The following is a 20,232-nucleotide window of genomic DNA, read 5'->3' as shown; positions in this document are numbered from 1 at the left end:
TTTCCTCATAAGTTCTCCCAAAAGTCACACAGAAGAAGCTGCCTCCAGGTGTCCAAGAGTTCCTCCAGAAAGAGCCAGAATCTCCTGAGAGGAGGGAACCATGCTCTTGTCAAAGGCACTTGGGGTCAGACAACAGTGCCCTGAACTCACTGCACCAAAATAATGTCTCAATCTGGTTAATAAAATTGTTAGAGAGATGCCTCTGCCCCAATTAAGATGCTAACGAGACCAAATCCCAAGTGGATTTTATTGAACAGTAAATGTGAGGTAGAGGGAGAGATGGAAGAAAGAGAAAAGGGGGGAGAGCAAGGGAGTGACAGGGACAGAGACCTCCCCTGAGGTGGGGCAAGTGTGACATTGTCCCCTGTGTATGTGGCCTTCCCAGGGTGGGGGTTTTACACCTGAGCCAGTTTGGAAAGGGGGGTGGTGTTCACCCCCCACCCCGAGCAGGGATTGCCTCACTGTTTCAGGGTGCAATGTAAGATGTAACCCAAAGTATGTTTTCAGTCACCATCTTCATGAACTGTGATAAACAGGTGGGGCAGTGTTCTTTATCTCTTCCATGGCTCAGCCCTGATAACGCCCTCCAGGGGCTATCTTCTGTTAATGGGCCATTGAGTGCCACTGCAGGACTGATAAAATTACATCATCCCATTGTGGGATGCTCCGCCCAGGGGGAGGAACCAAGCATTCCTACCTGGATATAATCTCACCCTTGCAACACCAGGACCACCTTGCCTACTGGATTCCCAGAGGACAATAGCCCCATAACCACCACTGGACCTTCAGAGCAAGACCCATCAGGTGATCCCTTCTGCTGGATCACTGCTTTGACAGAATCATGATCATCACTCCAACAGGGCTGGAGCCTCCATTTCATCAGACGGCTACCTCCACCCTGACCAACGGGGGTGTCAGGTTAAATCCTGACTCTGTCAGATTAAGCCAGTGTTTCTGTATCATTGCCTTGATATTGATTTTTTTTTATTAAATTGTAATTCTGGCTTAGACTCTCCTCCTGGTTTGCCTTCAAACCAGTACAAGGCTCAATGTGCTCATCCCTTGTTTTCCTCCCAAAACTGAATTTTCCTTCTCCAAACCATTGCGAAATGGAGGAGAAGGCTGCGAGGAAGAGGAAAGAACCCTGGGACACCCAGGCAGGTGAGGAGGAAGTCACTGCCCCTTTCCCCCTCTCTCCTGCTCCATCTCCCAGCGCAGCACGGCCCCCGACTACAGGACAACCTCACTGCCAACGCCATCTTGCCGGGGATGCACTGGAAGGATCTCCTTAGCCTTCCCTATGGCACGGAGGCAAATCCCACCCTCTCGTTGTCCTTCCTCCCCCAGACAAGGAGCTGAGGATGGAGGCCAGGAAGGACAAATCCCTGCGGCAGAACCTCATGGAAGAGGCCGTTTTGAGCTGCTCCACAGTGCAGAAATCCAAAAGGGAGGAAAAGTCCCGGAGATCCCGCAGGAGGAGGAGCTGGAAGCCCAGCCAGGGTGCTCTGAGGAGGAAAGATCCACCCTGTGCCAGGAAGGTCGACAGAGCTCCCGCCAGAGCTCAGAGCTGGTGGGCCATCAGCAGCTTCAAGATGGGGGAAAAGCCCTACAGGTGCTTGGAGTGTGGGAAGAGCTTCAGGAAGAGTAACAACCTGATCCGCCACCAGATGATCCACTCCGGGGAATGGCCCTACGAGTGTGGGGAGTGTGGGAAGGGCTTCAGGTACAGCTCTGACCTTGTAATCCACCAACGCATCCACACTGGGGAGAGGCCCTACGAGTGTCCCGAGTGTAAGAAGAGGTTTCGGATCAGCTCCAATCTCCTCCTGCACCAGCGCATTCACACAGAGGAGAGGCCCTTCCGCTGCCCTGATTGTGGGGAGGGCTTCAAACGCACCTCCCACCTCCTCACACACCGGCGCATCCACACTGGGGAGAGGCCCTACAAGTGTCCCCAGTGTGGGAAGAGCTTCACCCAGAGCTCTACTTGACCCAACACCAACGGAGGCACCGGTAAGGGAAGCCATGTGAGTGCCCCAACTGAAGGAGGAGCTTCGTGCACTGCTCCAGCTTCATCCCCCATGGGAGAACCCATATTGGGAAGAGTCTTGGTGATCCATGTTCCCTGTGATCCATGCTGGAAAGACATCTTTCCCTTTTCCTGCCCCTCCCAATGACATGATGTGGGATCAAAGAACATGAGGGTCTGGCTGTGGCCCTGTCATTATATTCACTCTCACCTCAGGTCATTGCCAGGGGCAGGAAAGGCACTCTCTCTCTCTCTGCCTGAGGAGAAGGGTGTCCTTTCCAGGCAGGAGGAAATACATGGCTGGGAAGAGAAAGTTGGTGGTGATGTAGTTTTCCCTGTAAATTGTTTTTTTTATCCCTTCTATTATCAATATTGTTTCTGTTCCTGTTTGTTCCTTGGCTCATTGCTGTTCCCAGTAAATTGTTCTTATCCCAGCCCAGGAACTTTGTCTTTTGTGCTTTCCATTGGAAGCCAGAGGGCAGCGAGCGGCAGCACAGTTTTAGCGGGAGCAGGAAATTGGGGAATCCCATTCCTGAACACCGGCCCTTGGAAACCAAGCACCCTAGCTGGTCCCAGCCCTGGTGGCCATGGCAACAGCCTTGGGAGCGGGTCCCTGGCTGGAGCTGTGGGAATCTCTTCACTCTGATGCCCAGGGACAGGATGGGAGGGAACAGCTGCAGCTGAGTAGGGACAGGCTTGGGTTGGATCTCAGGAAAAGGTTTTTGGCCAGAGGCTGCTGGGGCACTGCCCAGGCTCCCCAGGGAAGGGTCACAGCTCCAGGGCTCTCTGAGCTCTGAGAAATGGCTCCTTGGGGTGGTTCCCAAGGAAACCTACAGTGATCAGGGTTGCCATGGCACCCAAACGCAGCAGTGGGGTCAGTGCAGTGTCCATGGCAAGAGCCCCTTGCAATGGCCCAGTGCAGGTTGGGCTGATGATCCACCCTCACAGCTGGCCCAGGGCAGGTCTGCAGTGGCCCTGGTGGCACCTTGGGCTTGGCACACACTTGAGGAGGGTGTCTGATTTTACTGGGGAAACTCAGGAGTTTTAGAGTGCTTCAAAAATAAAAGAAAGAAAATCCCTCTTTGGCTGATTGCAGCCAGTTTGCTAAGCAAAGCAGATCCCAGGTGAGTAAGGAGAGACCAGATGAGGCTGGGGAATGTGGAGCACGGTTGTCCACACTGGGTCAGAGCTCAAGGCACAGCTTCTCTGACCAGGCCAGATCTCCTGAGGAGAGTCCCAGGATCAATATCAGTGAATACTGCAATCACCTCTTCTAGTAATAAGAAAAGTAATAAAAGACAACCTTTAAAATAGGAATATATATTTCTTACAAACTCTTTGAAATATTTCCCCATAACTGCAGCAGCAGGAAACCTTCCTGATGAACTGCACGGAAGCAAAGGAAATCAAGGCACAGCCACTGTTTGTTAAGACTTGCTTGATCCTAATAAGCCCCGTGGTGCATCTGGAGCTGAGCCTTTGAACCTCAGGGCCTGAGAGGAAATTGCACAAACCTTTGCAGTGGTCAAAGCCAGAAGAAAACCCCGAAGTTGTTGGAGTTTCAAACCATAAATGGGACCCACAAAGGTCCATCCCCAACACAGGCTCCTCATAGAGTCCTTAGAGGAGAGAACTGGAGGCCAGGATGGTAAAAAAAAAATAAAACCTCTCAGAGACTCAAAATGGCACAAAACCCTCTCAGTGTGGAAAGGAAAACCCAAAGCACCTTAAACTCCTTGAGTATCTCAAAGCATTAATGAGCCCCACTGAGTGTCAGCACAAAGCACTCAAGGGACTCGTTAAAGCAGATAATTGGGGCCATGATTGCACAAACCTCTCACAGAGTCTGGATCAAAAGGGAAACACAGTACCTTAAAAGAACTGAAGTACCTTGAAGCATTAATGAGCCCCACTGAGTGTTGTTCCTGACAAAGCCTCTCCAGGGACTAATTACAGCAGATAATTGGAGGCCATGATTGCACAAAGCTCTCAGAGACTGCAAGGCAAAAGCCAAAGCCAAAGTGCTTTGAAAAACCTGCAGTCCCTGGGAGCATGAAGGAGCCCCCAGGGCCATTCCTGAGCAAGGCTCCCCAGGGACTCCTTCCAGCAGATCCTTGAGGCCACTGGGATGTGCGCTAGGGGGGATGCTGAGGGCAGGACAAGGGGCTGACAGTGCCCAGCCTGGCTGGGGCTGTGCCAGGAGGCCCCAATGCCTCAGGACAAGGTGTCTCCTGACAGCCCTTGGTGGCACAGAGCCTGCAGTGCCCCAGGGCACCAAGACTTGGCTTCTCTTTGTCCCCACCTGTCATCAGTGCCTCCAGTTCTCTGCTCTGCCTGGGGCCTGGGGACACTTTCTCAGTCGTGTCCCTCAGTGGGACCCATTAAAAGTCAAATAAACTTTGGAGTTGGATTCTGACTTGGAGTTCTGGAGAGGTTTCTGCAGCTCCCTCTCAGGGCCTGATGTTCAGGGCCTGAGCACAAAGCCCCAGAGGGTCATTAAAGTCCTTGTGCTGTGTCTGTGCTGCTGAGCTGGGCCGGGCTCCTGGCACAGAGGGTGATCCTGGCAACCAAGGAGAGCTTCAAAAGCACATTTCTCTGGATGAGCAGCTCTTCTCCCAGCCCAGCAGGGCTGGGGCAGTGCCTGCAGCCAGCCCGGGCACAGCACAGAGGCACAGAGAGCTTCCATCAGTCAGGGCTGGGAAGGTGCTGAGAAGTGCCTGGGGCAGAATCACTGGCAGCCCTTGGCACAGGAACCTCTGGCTGCAGGACAATGCAGCTGCAGCTCCTGGAGTGATCTCCTACAGCTGGAACATCCCAATGCCCACAGACCCTGTGAGTACAACTCTTTAGTATTTTTGGTACGGGGGGGGGGGGGGGGGGGGGGGTAAATGCTCATGAATCTCTGACATGCTGAGGGGTTCTGATCAGTCATAGAATATTTCCAAGGCAAGGATTTTGATAAAAATGAGGAAATCTCCAAAGACTTTGTATCCAGTTTCCTACTACTGGAGAATGGCAGGGATGGAAAGATAAATAATAAAGGATTTTTATGAATTATTGATTATGAATTTTGACAAGCACCTGAGACATCCAAACTGTTACTTTTAGTGATCAGTCAGTTCACAGTAGATCCCTAATGTGCCTGCGGCCACTCTGCCCATGGACAGCACCAGCATCACCTCTGCTGGAGCCATCAGGCTCAGTCTGAGCTGTCCTTTCTCCAAGCTGCAAACAGAACCTGCCCCCAGCCAGTGCCCTGCAAACAGGCAGGGTTCTGTCAGGCCAAGGAGAGTGCACAGAGATTTGGGGTCTGTGAGTGCTGGCAGGGAGAGCTCAGGCACAGGGAAACACCTGCAGGAGGAAAATCCCCAGGAAGCAGAGAGAAGATCAGGGAAGGAGAGAAAACAAAACCCAGAAATGCTGTGGCAGGGAGAGTTTAGAGATGTCCAGAGGATCCCCTCCAGTGCAGCCCCTCCCTCTGAACAAGCCCCCTCCCTCCTGTCCCCCCAGCCAAGCCTCTGCCCTCAGGGCCGGGGCTCCAAGGCGTGCAGCCCCTCCTGTGCAGGCAGAGCTGCAGCAGAGCCGTGGGGCAGCTCTGCAGCCCCGGGCCCAGTTCCCTCTGCAGAGCACAGGGCTGGGAGCAGCTGCCCGGCACTGGGGGCTCTGGGAGGGGGCACAGCTGGCTCAGGGTGACACAGCTGTCCCCAGTGCCCGGCTCTGGGCAATGCTGTCAGTGCAGCCAGGGAAGGAGCTGCATCTCCCTTCATCCAGTGCCATCAGAAGGACACTTGGAAGTCACCCTGAGATTTCAGTCCAAGCTGGGAGCTCCAATCCAGGATGCAAACCTGTCCTAGATCATCTCTGAGTTATAAAATTGATGGGGAAAGGCAGAGGTGTTGTGACACTGAAAATGCTGTTGGGTTGATGAAATGAGCAATGTGAGTCCTTGGCTACAAATGTGGAGCTGGGCTGTGCTGGATCCATCTGGTCTCAGCAGTACATGGTGATATTTTAGGAGAAGCGTGCGAAAGTGATAACCCTCCACCTGAGAGAGGTTAAAGCCCGGAGAAACTCTGAAGAGGTCAGAATGACAGACCATCTGCCCTCACTCTCCTCTCATCACTTTGCCTCACAGAACTTGCTCTGTTCTCTCTGGAGGCAGTGGAAATGCTGAGGGTTTCTGATATCCAAGAATACAAGCAGTGATATGGGGATGCTTATAAAGAAAATCCCAGGTCTCGTAAACACTAAAACCATGTCTGTGTGTTCCAGAGTAGGGTGTATGGGAAATGGCTTTGATTTTGGTTACAGGTATCTCCTCTAACTCTTCACTGTCCTTTCTGCCTGAACAGGTCCCCATGTGCAGCCACAGCCAATGTCCAACAGCAGCTCCATCAGCCACTTCCTCCTGCTGGCACTGGCAGACACGCGGCAGCTGCAGCTCCTGCACTTCTGCCTCTTCCTGGGCATCTCCCTGGCTGCCCTCCTGGGCAACGGCCTCATCATCAGCGCCGTAGCCTGCGGCCACCACCTGCACACGCCCATGGTCTTCTTCCTGCTCAACCTGGCCCTCAGCAACCTGGGCTCCATCTGCACCACTGTCCCCAAAGCCATGCACAATTCCCTCTGGGACACCAGCACCATCTCCTACACAGGATGTGCTGCACAGCTCTTTGTCTTTCTGTTCTTCATCTCAGCAGAGCTTTCCCTCCTGACCATCATGTGCTACGACCGCTACGTGTCCATCTGCAAACCCCTGCACTACGGGACCCTCCTGGGCAGCAGAGCTTGTGCCCACATGGCAGCAGCTGCCTGGGCCAGTGCCTTTCTCAATGCTCTGCTGCACACGGCCAATACATTTTCCCTGCCCCTGTGCCATGGCAATGCCCTGGGCCAGTTCTTCTGTGAAATCCCCCAGATCCTCAAGCTCTCCTGCTCCAAATCCTATCTCAGGGAACTTGGGCTCATTGGTGTTAGTGCCTGTTTAGCATTTGGTTGTTTTGTGTTCATTGTTTTCTCCTATGTGCAGATCTTCAGGGCCGTGCTGAGGATCCCCTCTGAGCAGGGACGGCACAAAGCCTTTTCCACCTGCCTCCCTCACCTGGCCGTGGTCTCTCTGTTCCTCAGCACTGCAGCATTTTCCTACCTGAAGCCCCCCTCTATGTCCTCCCCATCACTGGATCTGTCAGTGTCAGTTCTGTACTCGGTGGTGCCTCCAGCCCTGAACCCCCTCATCTACAGCCTGAGGAACCAGGAGCTCAAGGCTGCAGTGTGGACACTGATAGACTGGATGCTTTCAGGGACATTAAACTGCTGGCCAATTCTGCCAAATCACTTGTAATAAAATCATCTTTGATACTTCTTGTTGGTTTCATTTTGGAGGTTCTTTTTCTTTGTTTTACTTACTCCATATTGTCCACAAGGAAATGTCATTGTTTGTGCCATTTCTCATTTTGTTTCACTCCACCTTCCCTGTGGCCACAGACTGTGTCAATGAGGGGCTGCACTCTCGGTGGCTTTAAATGAATTCAAGAATATCCCAGCAAAGTTTTCTGCAGAGATGCCCTTTTGTTGCCTTCTCTGGAGCTGCAGCAGCAATGTCTGTGTGCAGAGCTGGGGGCAGATCAGTGCTGGCACAGCAGCTGTGCCCAGCAGCAGCAGCACTTGGTGTTGCCAGTGCTGCTCCCGTGGCCCTGCCCCGCTGCCCTGGTGGCCCTGGTGTTGCTGCAGGGCCTGAGTGCTCTCGGGGCCGGGCACAGTCCTGGGGGTGGCAGTGCCGGGGCTGCAGCAGGGACAGCCCATGGGCACTGCTGGGGCAGCGCTGACGCCTCAGGCCAGGGCCTGGGGGCTCCAGGCTCCTTGCCCAGGCTCTCTCAAGAACACGGCCAGGCCAATGCTCAGCACAGAAAACCCCCGTGAGCAGCCCCAGGCTGGCCGTGGGCAGGCTGGGGGCAAACAGCATGGCTGGTGCTCTGCAAGGGCCCTGGGGGAGACGGGAAGGAGCAGCAGAGCAGGGGCTGATCCCTCCCCAGTGCGCTGGACAGCCCAGGGCAGCGTCCCAGAGCGTCCTCATGGAGCTGCCAACAACATCCCCCCTCTGCAGCCCTGGTCTCTCCCCCAGCTCACACAGGTGCCGCATCCTTGCAGGCACAGCCACGGCAGCGCTGGCTCAGGAGCCCCTGTTTGCATTGTACACAGCAGGCGGGAGCACCCCCATGCTGCTGCGGTGGGGACATGAACCTGAGGGAGCACAAATGCCATCAGCCCCTGGGGCCAGGAAGGGCTGGGGGACGCCAGGGAAACCACTCAGCTTTGTCCTGGCCTCTGCAGTCAGCCAGAAAGTTTGTTCCCATCAGCTGGAAGTTTCCTGTCCCACTGCAGACGCTGTTGCTCCGAGCCAGGGCTGCCTGGCAGCCACCCCCAAACTGCCCTGAGCATTTCCTTGGCTTCTCCTTTGCTTTCTTTACTCGTTCTGCTATAAATTTCTTCCTACTGCCCAGCCCATTTCCCTCCCCTGTAAACAACCCATCCCTGGTTGCCCTTTCCTCTCTGGCCCCACTCCCCATTCCAGTTCCTGACTTGGCACCATGGGAACGGCCCTTGGGGAGCGGGATCATCCCACAAGTGCTGCAGGAATTGTCTGCAGGCTCCTGCAGTGCCTCGTGCTGCTCCCTTGCCAGAGGCAGCCCAGGCCAGGGGGGCACATCTGGGCTGCTGTGTCTGGCTGTGGGGCTGCCTGTTCTGGGCAATGAGGAGGGGCTGCAGAGGCTCTGCAGGACTGACAGGATGGGCTTTGGGGCTGTGAGGAGAAGCTGAGGGACCTGGGCTGCTGGAGCTTCTGAAGAGGAGGCCCAGGGCTCCTCCTGCAACTGCTCCAAGGGTGGTTTCAGAGAATCCCAGAATCAGCAAGGCTGGAAAAGACCTTGGAGATCATCAAGTCCAACCTGTGCCCTGACAGCGCCTTGTCTCCCCTGAGCCTCCTCTTCTCCAGGATAAACAACCCCAGCTCCCTCAGTCACTCCTCACAGGACTTGTGCTCCAGACCCCTCACCAGCCTTGTTGCCCTTCTCTGGACACGCTCCAGCCCCTCCATGTCATTCCTAAATTGGGGGACCCAGAACTGGACACAGCACTCGAGGTGCTGCCCAACCAGTGCTGAGCACAGGGGAAGAATCACTGCCCTGCTCCTGCTGGCCACATCATTCCTGATCCAGGCCAGGAGCCATTGGCCTTCTTGGCCACCTGGGCACACTGCTGGCTCATGTCCAGCCTGCTGTCCATCAGTCCCTGCAGGTCCCTTTCTGCCTGGCTGCTGTCCAGCCACTCTGTCCCCAGCCTGTAGTGCTGCAGGGGTTGATGTGGCCAAAGTGCAGGACCTGGCACTTGGACTTGTTAAACCTCACCTTGTTGGATTTGGTTCCTGGATCCAGCCTGTCCAGGTCCCTCTGCAGAGCCCTCCTGCCCTGCAGCAGATCAACACCCCCAGACAACTTGGTGTCACCACGGTTCCATGAGGCCCCAGAGTGTCCCAATGGTCTCCATGATTCCATGAGGCCTCCCAGTGTCACAATGTCCCTCTGGTGTCACAAAGTCCCTTGGATCCTTGGGCCCTGCAGTGTCACAATGGCACCGTGGTGCCCCAGGGCCCTGCAGTGTCACAATGGATCCTTGGTTCCATGAGGTCTGGCAGTGCAGCAATGCTCTCCTTGGTTCCCGCTGTCTCCCACACCTCCCACTGTCAGGATATAGAAGGACACCTGGCTGATGAAGGGGAGTGGGAGTGGGTACCTACTCGAGGAGGTAATAATAAAAATCCCTCTCAACCCCCTCTCCCAAGCCAGGTGCCATTTCAGATTCGGTATGATCCCCTGGATCTGGAGAGTCAGCCAGATGGTTTAGAAGAAAATTATCTGCCCAGTGAACCTCTCAATTATGATTCATCTGTGAGACAGATCAGCACCTCTAACATCAAAAAGGAAAGAAGGGTAATCGTGGTGGGTGACTCCCTCCTGTGGGGAACAGAGGGCCCCATATGTTGACCAGAGCCACCCCACAGAGAGGTCTGCTGCCTCCCTGGGGCCCGGGTACAGGATATCACTGACACACTGCCTGGGCTGATTCAGCCCTCTGATTATTGCCCACTGCTGATACCCCAGGCTGGCAGTGATGAGATTGAAAAGAGGAGTGTCAGGGCAATTAAAAGGGACTTTAGGGCATTGGGTCAGGTGGTTGATAGGACAGGGGCACAGACAGTCTTTTCCTCAGTCCCTCTGGAGTCTGAGAAAAATGGTGAAAGCAATAGGAGAGCTCACATTATCAACGAGTGGCTCAAGGGTTGTTGTCATCGACAAAATTTGGGATTCTTTAATCATGGGGCAACTTTTATAGCACCTGACCTGCTTGGACCAGATGGGCTCCATCTTTCTGTGAAGGGCAGAAGAATTTTAGCTCATGAACTGTCAAAACTTGTTGAGAGGGCTTTAAACTAGGTCTGAAGGGGAAGGGGATGCAGCTGGGTTGTCTGGAAGCAGGCTCATGGGTGGTAAGCCTGAGTTAGGGGTGAAATCAGCAGCCCAGCTGAGGTGCATGTACACCAATGCACACAGCATGGGTAACAAACAAGAAGAGTTGGAGGCCATGGTGCAGCAGCAGAGCAATGATGTAATTGCCATCACAGAAACAGGGTGGGACGACTCACATGGCTGGAGCGCTGCACTGGATGGCTGCAAGCTCTTCAGGAGAGACAGCAAAGGGAGAAGAGGTGGAGGGGTGGCCCTTTATATTAGGGAGTCTTTTGATTCTACAGTTGTTGAAACTAATGATGATGGAATTGAATGTCTATGGGTAAGACTTAGGGGGAAGGCCAACAAGGCTGACATCCTACTGGGAGTCTGTTATCGTCCAGCCAACCAGGAAGAAGTGGTGTACAGGTTATTTTTCAAGCAGCTAGAGAATGTTTCAGGATCATCAGCCCTTGTTCTTGTAGGTGACTTCAACCTGCTGGACATCTGCTGGGAACTCAATAGAGCTGAAAAGAGGCAGTCCAGGAAATTTTTAGAGTTTGTGGAGGACAATTTTTTGTCATAGCTGCTGAGTGAGCCCACCAGGAGAGGGACTATGTTAGATCTGTTGTTTGTAAATAGAGATGGGCTGGTGGGAGATGTGGTGGGTGGAAGTCACTTGGGGCACAGTGATCATGAAATTATAGAGTTCTCAATATTTTGTGAAGTCAGGAGGAACACTAATGAGACTTTTACATTGGACTTCGGAGGGCAGACTTTGGCCTACTTAGGAGACTTATTCCGAGAATTCCTTGGGGAGCAGCCCCTAAAAACAAGGGACTTCAGGATGGTGGTCATGCTTCAAAACAGAGATCTTGAGGGCACAGGAACAGACTGTTCCTGTGTGCCAAAAGACGATTCGACAAGACAAACATCTAGCCTGGATGGGCAAGGAGGTTTTGAAGGAACTTAGGAATAAAAAGAGGATGTATCATCTATGGAAGGAGGGTCAGGTCTCTCAGGAAGTATTTAAGGGACTTGCTAGGGTATATATAAAAGAAATTAGGGAGGCCAAAGCTCAGTTTGAACTTAAAATGGCAGCTTCAGTTAAGGGTAATAAAAAAAGTTTTACAAATATATCACTGGTTAAAGGAAGGGTAACACCAACCATTGTTATTTATTAGATGTGGAAGGGAATTTAATAACTGCAGATGAGGTGAAGGCAGAGGTGCTTAATGCCATTTTTTGCCTCAGTTTTTAGTGAGAAGACAATTTGCCTTCAGGACAACTGTCCTCCTGGGCTGGTAGATGGTGTCAGGGAGCAGAGTGGGCCACTGTTATCCAAGAGGAGGCAGTCAGAGAACTGCTGCTCTGCTTGGATATTCATAAATCCATGGGACCAGATGGGTTGCACCCCAGGGTGATGAGGGAGCTGGCAGATGAGCTTGCCAAGCCGCTCTCCATCATTTACCAGCATCCCTGGCTCACTGGTGAGGTTCCCGATGACTGGAAGCTGCCCAATGTGACGCCCATTCACAGCAAGTGTGGGAAGGAGGATCCTGGTAATTCCAGGCCAGTCAGCCTGAGCTCAGTACCTGGTAAGGTCATGGAACAGTTCACACTGAGTGCCATCACACAGCACTTCCAGGATGGCCAGGGTGTCAGACCCAGCCAGCAGGGGTTTAGGAGGGCTAGGTCGTGTTTGACCAGCCTGGTCTCCTTCTATGACCAGGTGACCCTCCTGGTGGATGCAGGAAAAGCTGTGGATGTGTCTATTTGGACTCCAGCAAGGCCTTTGACACTGTCTCCCACAGCACACTCCTGGAAAAGCTGCAGCCCACGGCTGGGACAGGAGCACTCTGTGCTGGGTTCAGAACTGGCTGGATGGCCGGCCCAGAGAGTGGTGGTGAGCGGTGCTGCATCCAGCTGGGGACAGTCACCAGTGCTGTCCCTCAGGGCTCTGTGCTGGGCCAGCTCTGTTCAATGTTTTATTGACCACATGGATGAGGGGATTGAGTCCTTCATTAGTAAATCTGCAGATGACACTAAGCTGGGAGCGTGTGTCCATCTATTGGAATGCAGGACGGCTCTGCAGGGACACCTGGAATGGTTGGATGGATGGGCAGAGTCCAATAAGATGAAGTTAAACCAGGCCAAGTGCCCAGTCCTGCATTTTGGCCACAACAACCCCCTGCACTTCTCTAGGCTGGGGACAGCGTGGCTGGACAGTGCCCAGGCAGAAAGGGACCTGGGGGCACTGGTCAACATCGGGCTGGACATGAGCCAGCAGTGTGCCCAGGTGGCCAAGAAGGCCAATGGCTCCTGGCCTGGATCAGGAATGGTGTGGCCAGCAGGAGCAGGGCAGTGATTCTTCCCCTGTACTTGGCACTGGTGTACTTGGCATTCTTCCCCCGTACTGGCAACGTTCCACGAGTGCTGTGTCAAGTTCTGGGCCCTTCCATTTAGGAATGACATGGAGGAGCTGGAGCATGTCCAGAGAAGGGCAACAAGGCTGGTGAGGGGTCTGGAACACAAGTCCTGTGAGGCATGCCTGAGCGTGCTGGGGGTGTTCAGCTAGGAGAAGACTCAGAGGTGACCTTATCACTCTCCACACTCCCTGAAAGGTGGTTGCAGTCAGGTGGGGGTCGGTCTCTCGCTCCTCACAGCAACTGACAGAACCAGAGGACAGTGTCTTAAGCTGCACCAAGGGAAATTTAGGTTGGATATTAGGAATTTTTTTTTTTTATGGAAAGGGTGATAAAGTACTGGAATTGTCTGTCCAGGGAGGTGGTGGAGTCACCGTCATGGGATGTGTTTAAAAAAAGACTGGATGTGTCACTCAGTGCCATGGTTTAGCTGAGGTGGTGTAAGGGCATGGGTTGGACTTGATGACCTTAAAGGTCTCTTCCAACCCAGTAATTCTGTGATTCTGTGATTGTGTGACACCACAGACCATCATATATTTGGCTGTGACATCACTGGTTTATTATGTGACATGACATAGCAGGCTGTGACATCACAGAGCAGGCTGTGACATCATAGAGGAGGTTGTGATGTCACAAAGTCGGCTGTGACATTACAGGCTGGCACTGTGACATCACAGAACAGGCTGTGACGCCACTGAGAAGACTCTGCCATCATAGAAAAGGGCTCTGTGACATCACAGAGCAGCTGTGTGATGTCACAGAGAAGGCTGAGACAATGGAGAGTGGGTTGTGACATCACAGAGCAGACTTTGACATCACAGAGCAGGCTGTGACATCACAGCGAGGCTGCATAACATCACAAAGGTGGCTGTGACATCATAGGGCTGGCTGTGACATCACAGGGTGTCTGTGACATCACAGGCTGGGCTGTGACATCACAGGGCAGATTTTGTGATATCACAGAGCAGACTGGGACCTCAAAGAGCAGGCTGTGACCTCACAGGACACCTGTATGAAATCACAGGTGGCCTGTTGCATCTCAGAGTTGGCTGTGTGACATCACAGGGGTGTGTGTGACATCACAGGGGCTGTGTGAGGTCACTGGGGAGGTCACTCCACCCCAGCCCCCCCTCCCAGTTCCCCCAGAGAAGTCCAACGCTGCTCGTGCACAGCGGGGTCCCCTGTCCCCCCGGGTCCCCCCGCCCCCGGCGCCGCAGCCTCCCCCAGAGGATGTTCCACGAGATCGACCCCAGAGCCTGACACGGGGATGGGAGCTGGGGCTGTGGGGTTGGGACAGGGGGACAGGGACCCCCCGGCAGCGTCCCCGTGTCCCCCAGGGCCAGAGCCTGGGCCAGGGCTCCTTCACCCTGTTACCAACGAGGGCTTGAGAGCGCTGAAAAAATCTCCAGCAAGGGATCAACAAAAACCAGATTTAATATTAAGCGACAGCACGGCAAAGTTCCGTGCCAAGAGTCACTCTGCTCCTGGAGACGTTGTGATGGTTGCTCGCCATGGAAACCTGCCCTGGCCCCTTGCTCAGGGCTGCTGTCACTGCCCAGAGCCAGAGGGGATCCCTTGCTGGGGGCTTGTGCCATGGCCACCTGCCCTGTGCCGCGCTGGCCGGTCAGGCGCCGCGGAACCAGCAGCAAACGCCAGGGCCAGGGCCAAAGGCCAGGTCAGCCAGACAGAAAGGGGCAGTGCTGGGCACTGTTTCCATGGCAGCCCTCACTGGGGTGACACCTGTGTCACCTGTCCTGGCAGTTGCCATGGAAACCCGGCTCACTGGGAATACAAGGGTGGACAAAGGTTTTAGTAGGGCCTGGCACAACGGGACAAAGGGGGGTGGTTTTAAACTAAAGGAAGGGAGGTTCAGATAAGAACAGATAAGGAGGAAATGTTTGATGATGAGGGTGGTGATACACCAGGACAGGTTCCCAGGGAGGTGGTCAGTGCCCCATCCCTGGAAACATTCAAGTCCAGCTGGGACAGGGCTCTGAACAACCTGATCTGGTGAAAGATGTCCCTGCTCATGGCGGGGTTTGGATGAGATGAGCACTGCAGAGCTCTTCCCATCCAAACCATTCCAGGACTGCATGGACAGAAGGGGCTGCTCAGTGCACTCCATCCACTGCCTCGACTCCTCATGGTCTCTGCTGGACCCCACATCCCACAGCCAAACCCAGCCCCTTCTCTGCCTTTCCTCCCCCTGCCCCAGGGGCTGGCACAGCCAGGGGGGCACAGGTGACCTTTGGGCTTTGCAGGGCTCAGGCACAAGGGCCGTGGCAGAGTCAGGGCTGAGGTCACACTCTGTGGGCTGGGGCAGAGCCCAGCCAGAAATGAGCCCTGAGGCAGCAGCTCTGCAGTGCTGGCCACCAGGCCGGCTTGCCAAGGGAGGCTTCTGGCCATGCCCTGCAAGCAGCTGCTGCTGCCAAGGCGCCTTTGGTGCCTCAGGCTCTCCCTGGCACAGCTCCCAGCACGGCACTCTGCCCTTGTGCCCGAGGCCTTCCCTGTGCTGGGGCTGGCCTGGGGCTTTTCCTGCAGCGGGACCTGCCCTGCTCCTGGCACAGTCCACCAAGTCATTCCCTGCATTTCTCCTTTTCAAATCCTTTCGGTCACCTACTCTCAGAGGTCCAGCCTGTTCTGGTGCTTATCATGAACTGACTGTGCTCTTGATTTATACCAGCTCTGGAGATGTAGAATCACCCAAACTGAACACAGAAACAAACTCCCTCTGTCCCATTTTCATGTTCTAGATCACTTTCCAGGTGTCCATGGAGATGTGGGAATGATTATCACACAACTCTCCATTTCTGGCTGCGGGCTCTGGAGATTCCTTCTCTGCATTCAGTCAGGCTTGTATTCCCTAACAAGTCCTGGTTCCACCTCCTGTTTCCCAAGGCTGGAACAGTCACAATGAAAACCTCACCAATGGCACAACTCCCCAGCTCTCCAGGAAGAGAAAGGACAAGCTGTCAAGTTCTCCAAACCTTGGTCCTGCTCTGCTGCAAGAGTCCTGCTGCACACATGGTGTGGAAAGCCAAGAGAAGCTGCAGGTGGTGGCACAACTTGTGACAGGAGCTCAACCTGGTTCTCCAGGAAAGGTTCTTGAGAAGAGCAAACAGGACTGTGGAGAAGATTCCTGGAAAACTGAAACAGCTTTCCAGAAGTGAAATGAAAATTGAAAGAAACAGTCCAAGATGTTTTCCTCTATTTATTTCTCTGCTGCCTTTTTCCATCTTGCACTACTTCTCCATCCCATTAATTCCAAATGCATCTCACCTCTAAGATCAGTGACTTAGCGAGTTCTAGACACTCTAAAGTACCATGAGCCACACAGTTTGCCTTCCAGTATTCACTGGAAAGCAACGCTGGAGCCTTAAGTGCAGGGCCAGGACCAGGGAATCCTTCAGCCAGGAAATGTGCCCCGACAGGGTTTGATCCTCAGCGGGGACAATGCACGGCAGCGACCAAGGAGATACCTCTGCCCCCGTGCAGGAGTCCAGACTCTGGGTCTGGGCTGAACACGGCAAAGTTCCCGTGTTTGGACAGGCTCAGGGGCTGCCCCCGGGGAGCGGGGGGCTGGGCGTGGGGGTGAGCGGGCAACGGACAAACGGACACGGGGACAAACGGCCCCGGAGCTTCAGTTGCAGCAGCAGCAGCAGCGGCGGCAGCAGCAGCAGGAGCGGCAGCAGTGATTTTGTCGACTTCCGATTCTTACTCCTCTCCCTCTCCTTCTCCCGCTTTCCCGCTCCTTCTCCCGCTGTCCCGCACCGTCTCCCGCTCTCCCTTTCCCGCTGTCCCCTCCTCTCCCAGTCTCTCTCTCTCCCCATTCCCGGCCGGGCCATGCCCCCGGCCCGCCCCCGGCTCCGGGCGGGGCTGCCCCATCCCCGCCCCCGGCCGTCCCGCCGGGGTCTCGCCTCCGCCCGGCTCTGGCCGTGCTGGCGGTGGCGCTTCTGGGCGGGCATCGGTGCCTGCGCCTGGGGCGGCATCGCCTCGCTCTGGCTCCGCCTGGCCCGAGCCTGGCCCCGGCCCCGGCTCCTCCCGGGCCCCGCGGAGGACACACGCGGCGCGGCCGCTGCCGCCGCCTCCGCTGCGGCTTCCCCGGCCCGAGCTCCGCCGCTCGGCAGCGCGGCCGCCGCCCCCGAGCCGCCGCTGTCCCGTTGCCGGGAGCGAACGCCTGGGGAGGGCCGGCCCGGGGCGGTCGGGGGGCGCTCGGGGGCCGCTCCTGGCCCCGGGCCGAGCGCTGACAGCCGCGTCCCGCCCGCAGGGAAGGCGCAGCAGGGCCTCCAGGAGCGGTACCGGCTGGGTTCGCTGCTGGGCAGCGGCGGCTTCGGCAGCGTCTTCGCGGCCACGCGGCTCTCGGACGGCGCCCCGGTGAGCGGCGGGGCCGGCGGCGGGCGGAGGAGGAGGAGGAGGAGGGAGAGGAGGGAGAGGAGGTGGGATAGAAGGAAAAGGAGAAGGGAGAGGGGGAGAGGGGGGAGGAGGAGGAGGAGGAGGAGGAGGAGGATGGGGCTGGAGCTGGGGCTGGGGCTGAGGCTGGGCATGGCGGGCGGCGAGCTCAGCCCGCTGCTGCTCTTGGCTTGCAGGTGGCCATCAAAAGGGTGCCAAGGAACCGCGTCCGGCACTGGGGCGAGCTGGTGAGTGAGCGGGGCCAGCGGCAGAAGCCGGGCCGTGCCGGGCGGGGATGAGCCGAGGCCCGGCAGGGTGGGAGCCACCAGGACGCCTCGAGGGAGAGCGGGCGTGGGGCCAGCGCAGGGCACAGAGCATCCCGTGCTGGGTGAGGGGTTCCTGACCCCTGGCACGGCATCAGCCCCACTGACGGCATCGTGCTCCTCCCGCAGCCCAACTGCACCAGCGCACCCCTGGAGATCGTGCTGCTGGAGAAGGTGTCCACTGGCTTCCCCGGTGTCATCCAGCTGCTGGAGTGGCTTTAGCTCCCCAACGACATCTTGATCGTGCTGGAACGCCCAGAGCACTCTCAGGACTTGCACAATTTCATTCGGGCACGGGGGTACCTGTCCGAGGAGGTGGCGCGGGATCTGTTCCGCCAGGTGCTGGAGGCCGTGCAGCACTGCACCAGCTGTGGGGTCCTGCACAGGGACATCAAACCAGGGAACATCCTGGTTGACCTGGCCACCAGGCAGGCCAAATTGATTGACTTTGGCTGTGGCACCTACCTGCAAGACACAGCCTACACTCGCTTTGCAGGTGAGCCCATGCAGGGGTGTGCTCTCGGTCCTGGCATCTCATGGCCCAACATCTCACAGCCCAAGCTGGCTGTGGCAGCGGGGATTCTCCCTTTTGCTGCCCTTCATGGCTCTGAGATTTCAGCTGAGTTGCATTTGAGCAGGGCTGGGTGGGGAGCCAGCTTCCAGCCCTGCTGGCAGCCTTTGCCCACCTCTCTGGGCAGGACTGAGGCTGGGGCTGGGGCAGCCAGCCTGACAAAAACACGGGTGGGTGGGGGTAGCAGAGAGGGGGGCCGTAACCTGTGTCCCAGCCGGTTTGGTGTGCAGGTGAGAAAGGGCTTGGACTGCTCCACTCACCTGGTTTGTTTTGGATTCATGATGTTTTTGGGCAGTGCTGGCAGGGAGGATGAAGGCATGGTTTTCCCAAGCACTGGGTGGGTTTTTCCTCCTCATGGTCGGGCCTTGCCAGGACTTCTGCTGCCCTCTTCCAACCCCAGTGGCTTCTTTTCCAACCCCGAGTCTGTACACAAGTCCCAGGTGCTGGCGAGAGGGCAGCGGGTCACCCCGTGTGCCACTGGGGCAGCCCCCACACGCCCAGGGATGCTGGGGCCAGGCTCTGGGAGCAGCAGCATCCCCCTGATGAACCCCATCTGTATTCCACAGGAACACGGTCATACAGGCCCCCAGAATGGACCCACTTTCGATTTTACTACGGCAAGCCAGCTACCATCTGGTCCCTGGGCATCCTGCTGCACCAGATGGTCTGCGGGGAGCACCCTTTCAGGAGGAGCCAGAACATCAGCTGGGACCATCAGCTCTCGCTGCCACAACGGCTCTCTCAAGGTGGATCCTCATCTCTGGCCACGGGGGCAATGCCAGTGCTGGGAGACAGCAGCAGCTCGTGAGCATCCTGCTCTGGCAGCTGCTGAGGAGGTGGCACATGTCCTGCTCTCCTGCTCTCCTCCAAAACAGGGAATTGATGGGGAAGTTTAGGCCCAGCTCTGAGCACATCCAGCATGGCCTGGGCACGGGAATAGTGGGGCAAAGCCAAAAGGAGCCTTCTCCAGCTGACTGGCGGGTTCTGGTTTCTCTGCCCAGAGTGTCAAGATCTGATCAGGCGGTGTTTATCCATGCTGCACTCGGACAGGCCCTCGTTAGAAGAGCTGTTATGTGATCCCTGGCTGCAGGATATTGATCGGCCCTAGAAGAAGGGAGAGAGCCACAGGCACACTTTGATGCAAGGCCCTGGTAAGTTGCAGCTCCACACATGCCTTGGCAATCAGAAGCAAAGGAACCCAGACATTTTGTCCTGCCTGTGTCACTGCCCAGGGGTCATCAGATGGGAACACGCAGCCCTTGTGCTGGAGCTGAGCTGCTCTGCCCAGCACTGGTGGCTGCCATCTGAGCTGATTTTGCTTGTCCTGGTTCCCTGACAGCTGGGGCCCTGGGCAGAACCCTGACAGCCTGGGCTCACCCCCAGGGAAGGAGAAGGAGCCCCTGGAGAAGCTGTACCAGGTGGGGCTGCTGCTGCTGGGGACAGCAAGGATGACATCAAGGATGACAACCTCTTCCTCCACCTGGTCACTGGCAGCTGAGGATGATGGACTTCGATTCTGGCACCTTCTCCAAAGCCAGGCTCCACAGGGAATTAGCAGGTGAGTCCACACGCAGGGGGATGCTCCCAGATTTGGGCTTTGCACAGCCTGGCCAGGAAACAAAGGTTCCCCCTTTGCTGGGGCGGATGCAGCTGATCCTTCAGTCGGCTGCCAGGCTGCTTTTGTCAGGGCTGGGGGGATGGGCTGGGGTGGTGATGAAATGGGAGTGGGCTCCTGGCCCTGCCAACAGCCCCCAGCACCCACCGTGCCCCGGGCTGGGGCTGGGGCAGCCAGCCCAACACAAACAAACCCCCGTGGTGGGAGCAGAGGTGGGACTCCAGAACCTGTGCAGGGGCTGCTTTGCTCTGCAGGCAAGGAAGGGCTTGGGCTGCTCCACTGCCCCTGTTTGCTTTGGGATCACCGTTATTTTGGGGGGCAGTGCAGGGGGGAAGGGAGAAAGCCTGGGCTTCCCTCACCTGTGGGTGGGTTTTTCCC

General features: G+C 56.1%; 3 protein-coding genes across 3 annotated transcripts in view; 2 read left to right on the top strand and 1 right to left on the bottom strand.

Annotated features, from left to right (window-relative positions):
* Positions 1–20,232, top strand: part of LOC137463965 (zinc finger protein 208-like) — a 1,270,300-nt gene that overhangs the window by 401,503 nt on the left and 848,565 nt on the right. Inside the window, exon 2 of the mRNA XM_068175306.1 lies at positions 1,586–1,959. Coding sequence (XP_068031407.1) covers positions 1,586–1,959 — 374 coding nt within the window. The remainder of the gene's footprint in view (positions 1–1,585; positions 1,960–20,232) is intronic.
* LOC137463966 (zinc finger protein 271-like) overlaps positions 1–20,232 on the bottom strand; it is a 1,077,684-nt gene that overhangs the window by 409,945 nt on the left and 647,507 nt on the right. The window lies entirely within an intron of this gene.
* On the top strand, positions 6,606–12,898 carry LOC137463990 (olfactory receptor 14J1-like; the record flags this gene model as incomplete). The annotated part of the gene is made up of 2 exons (XM_068175324.1): positions 6,606–7,285; positions 12,736–12,898. Coding segments are annotated over 2 exons (843 nt in total), but the record flags the coding sequence as incomplete, so codon positions are not given.

This window comes from Anomalospiza imberbis, chromosome 33, assembly GCF_031753505.1.
Source record: "Anomalospiza imberbis isolate Cuckoo-Finch-1a 21T00152 chromosome 33, ASM3175350v1, whole genome shotgun sequence".
Lineage (NCBI taxonomy): Eukaryota > Metazoa > Chordata > Aves > Passeriformes > Viduidae > Anomalospiza > Anomalospiza imberbis.
The sequence above is the reverse complement of the archived record's forward strand: the minus strand, read 5'-3'. Positions and strand labels throughout refer to the sequence as shown.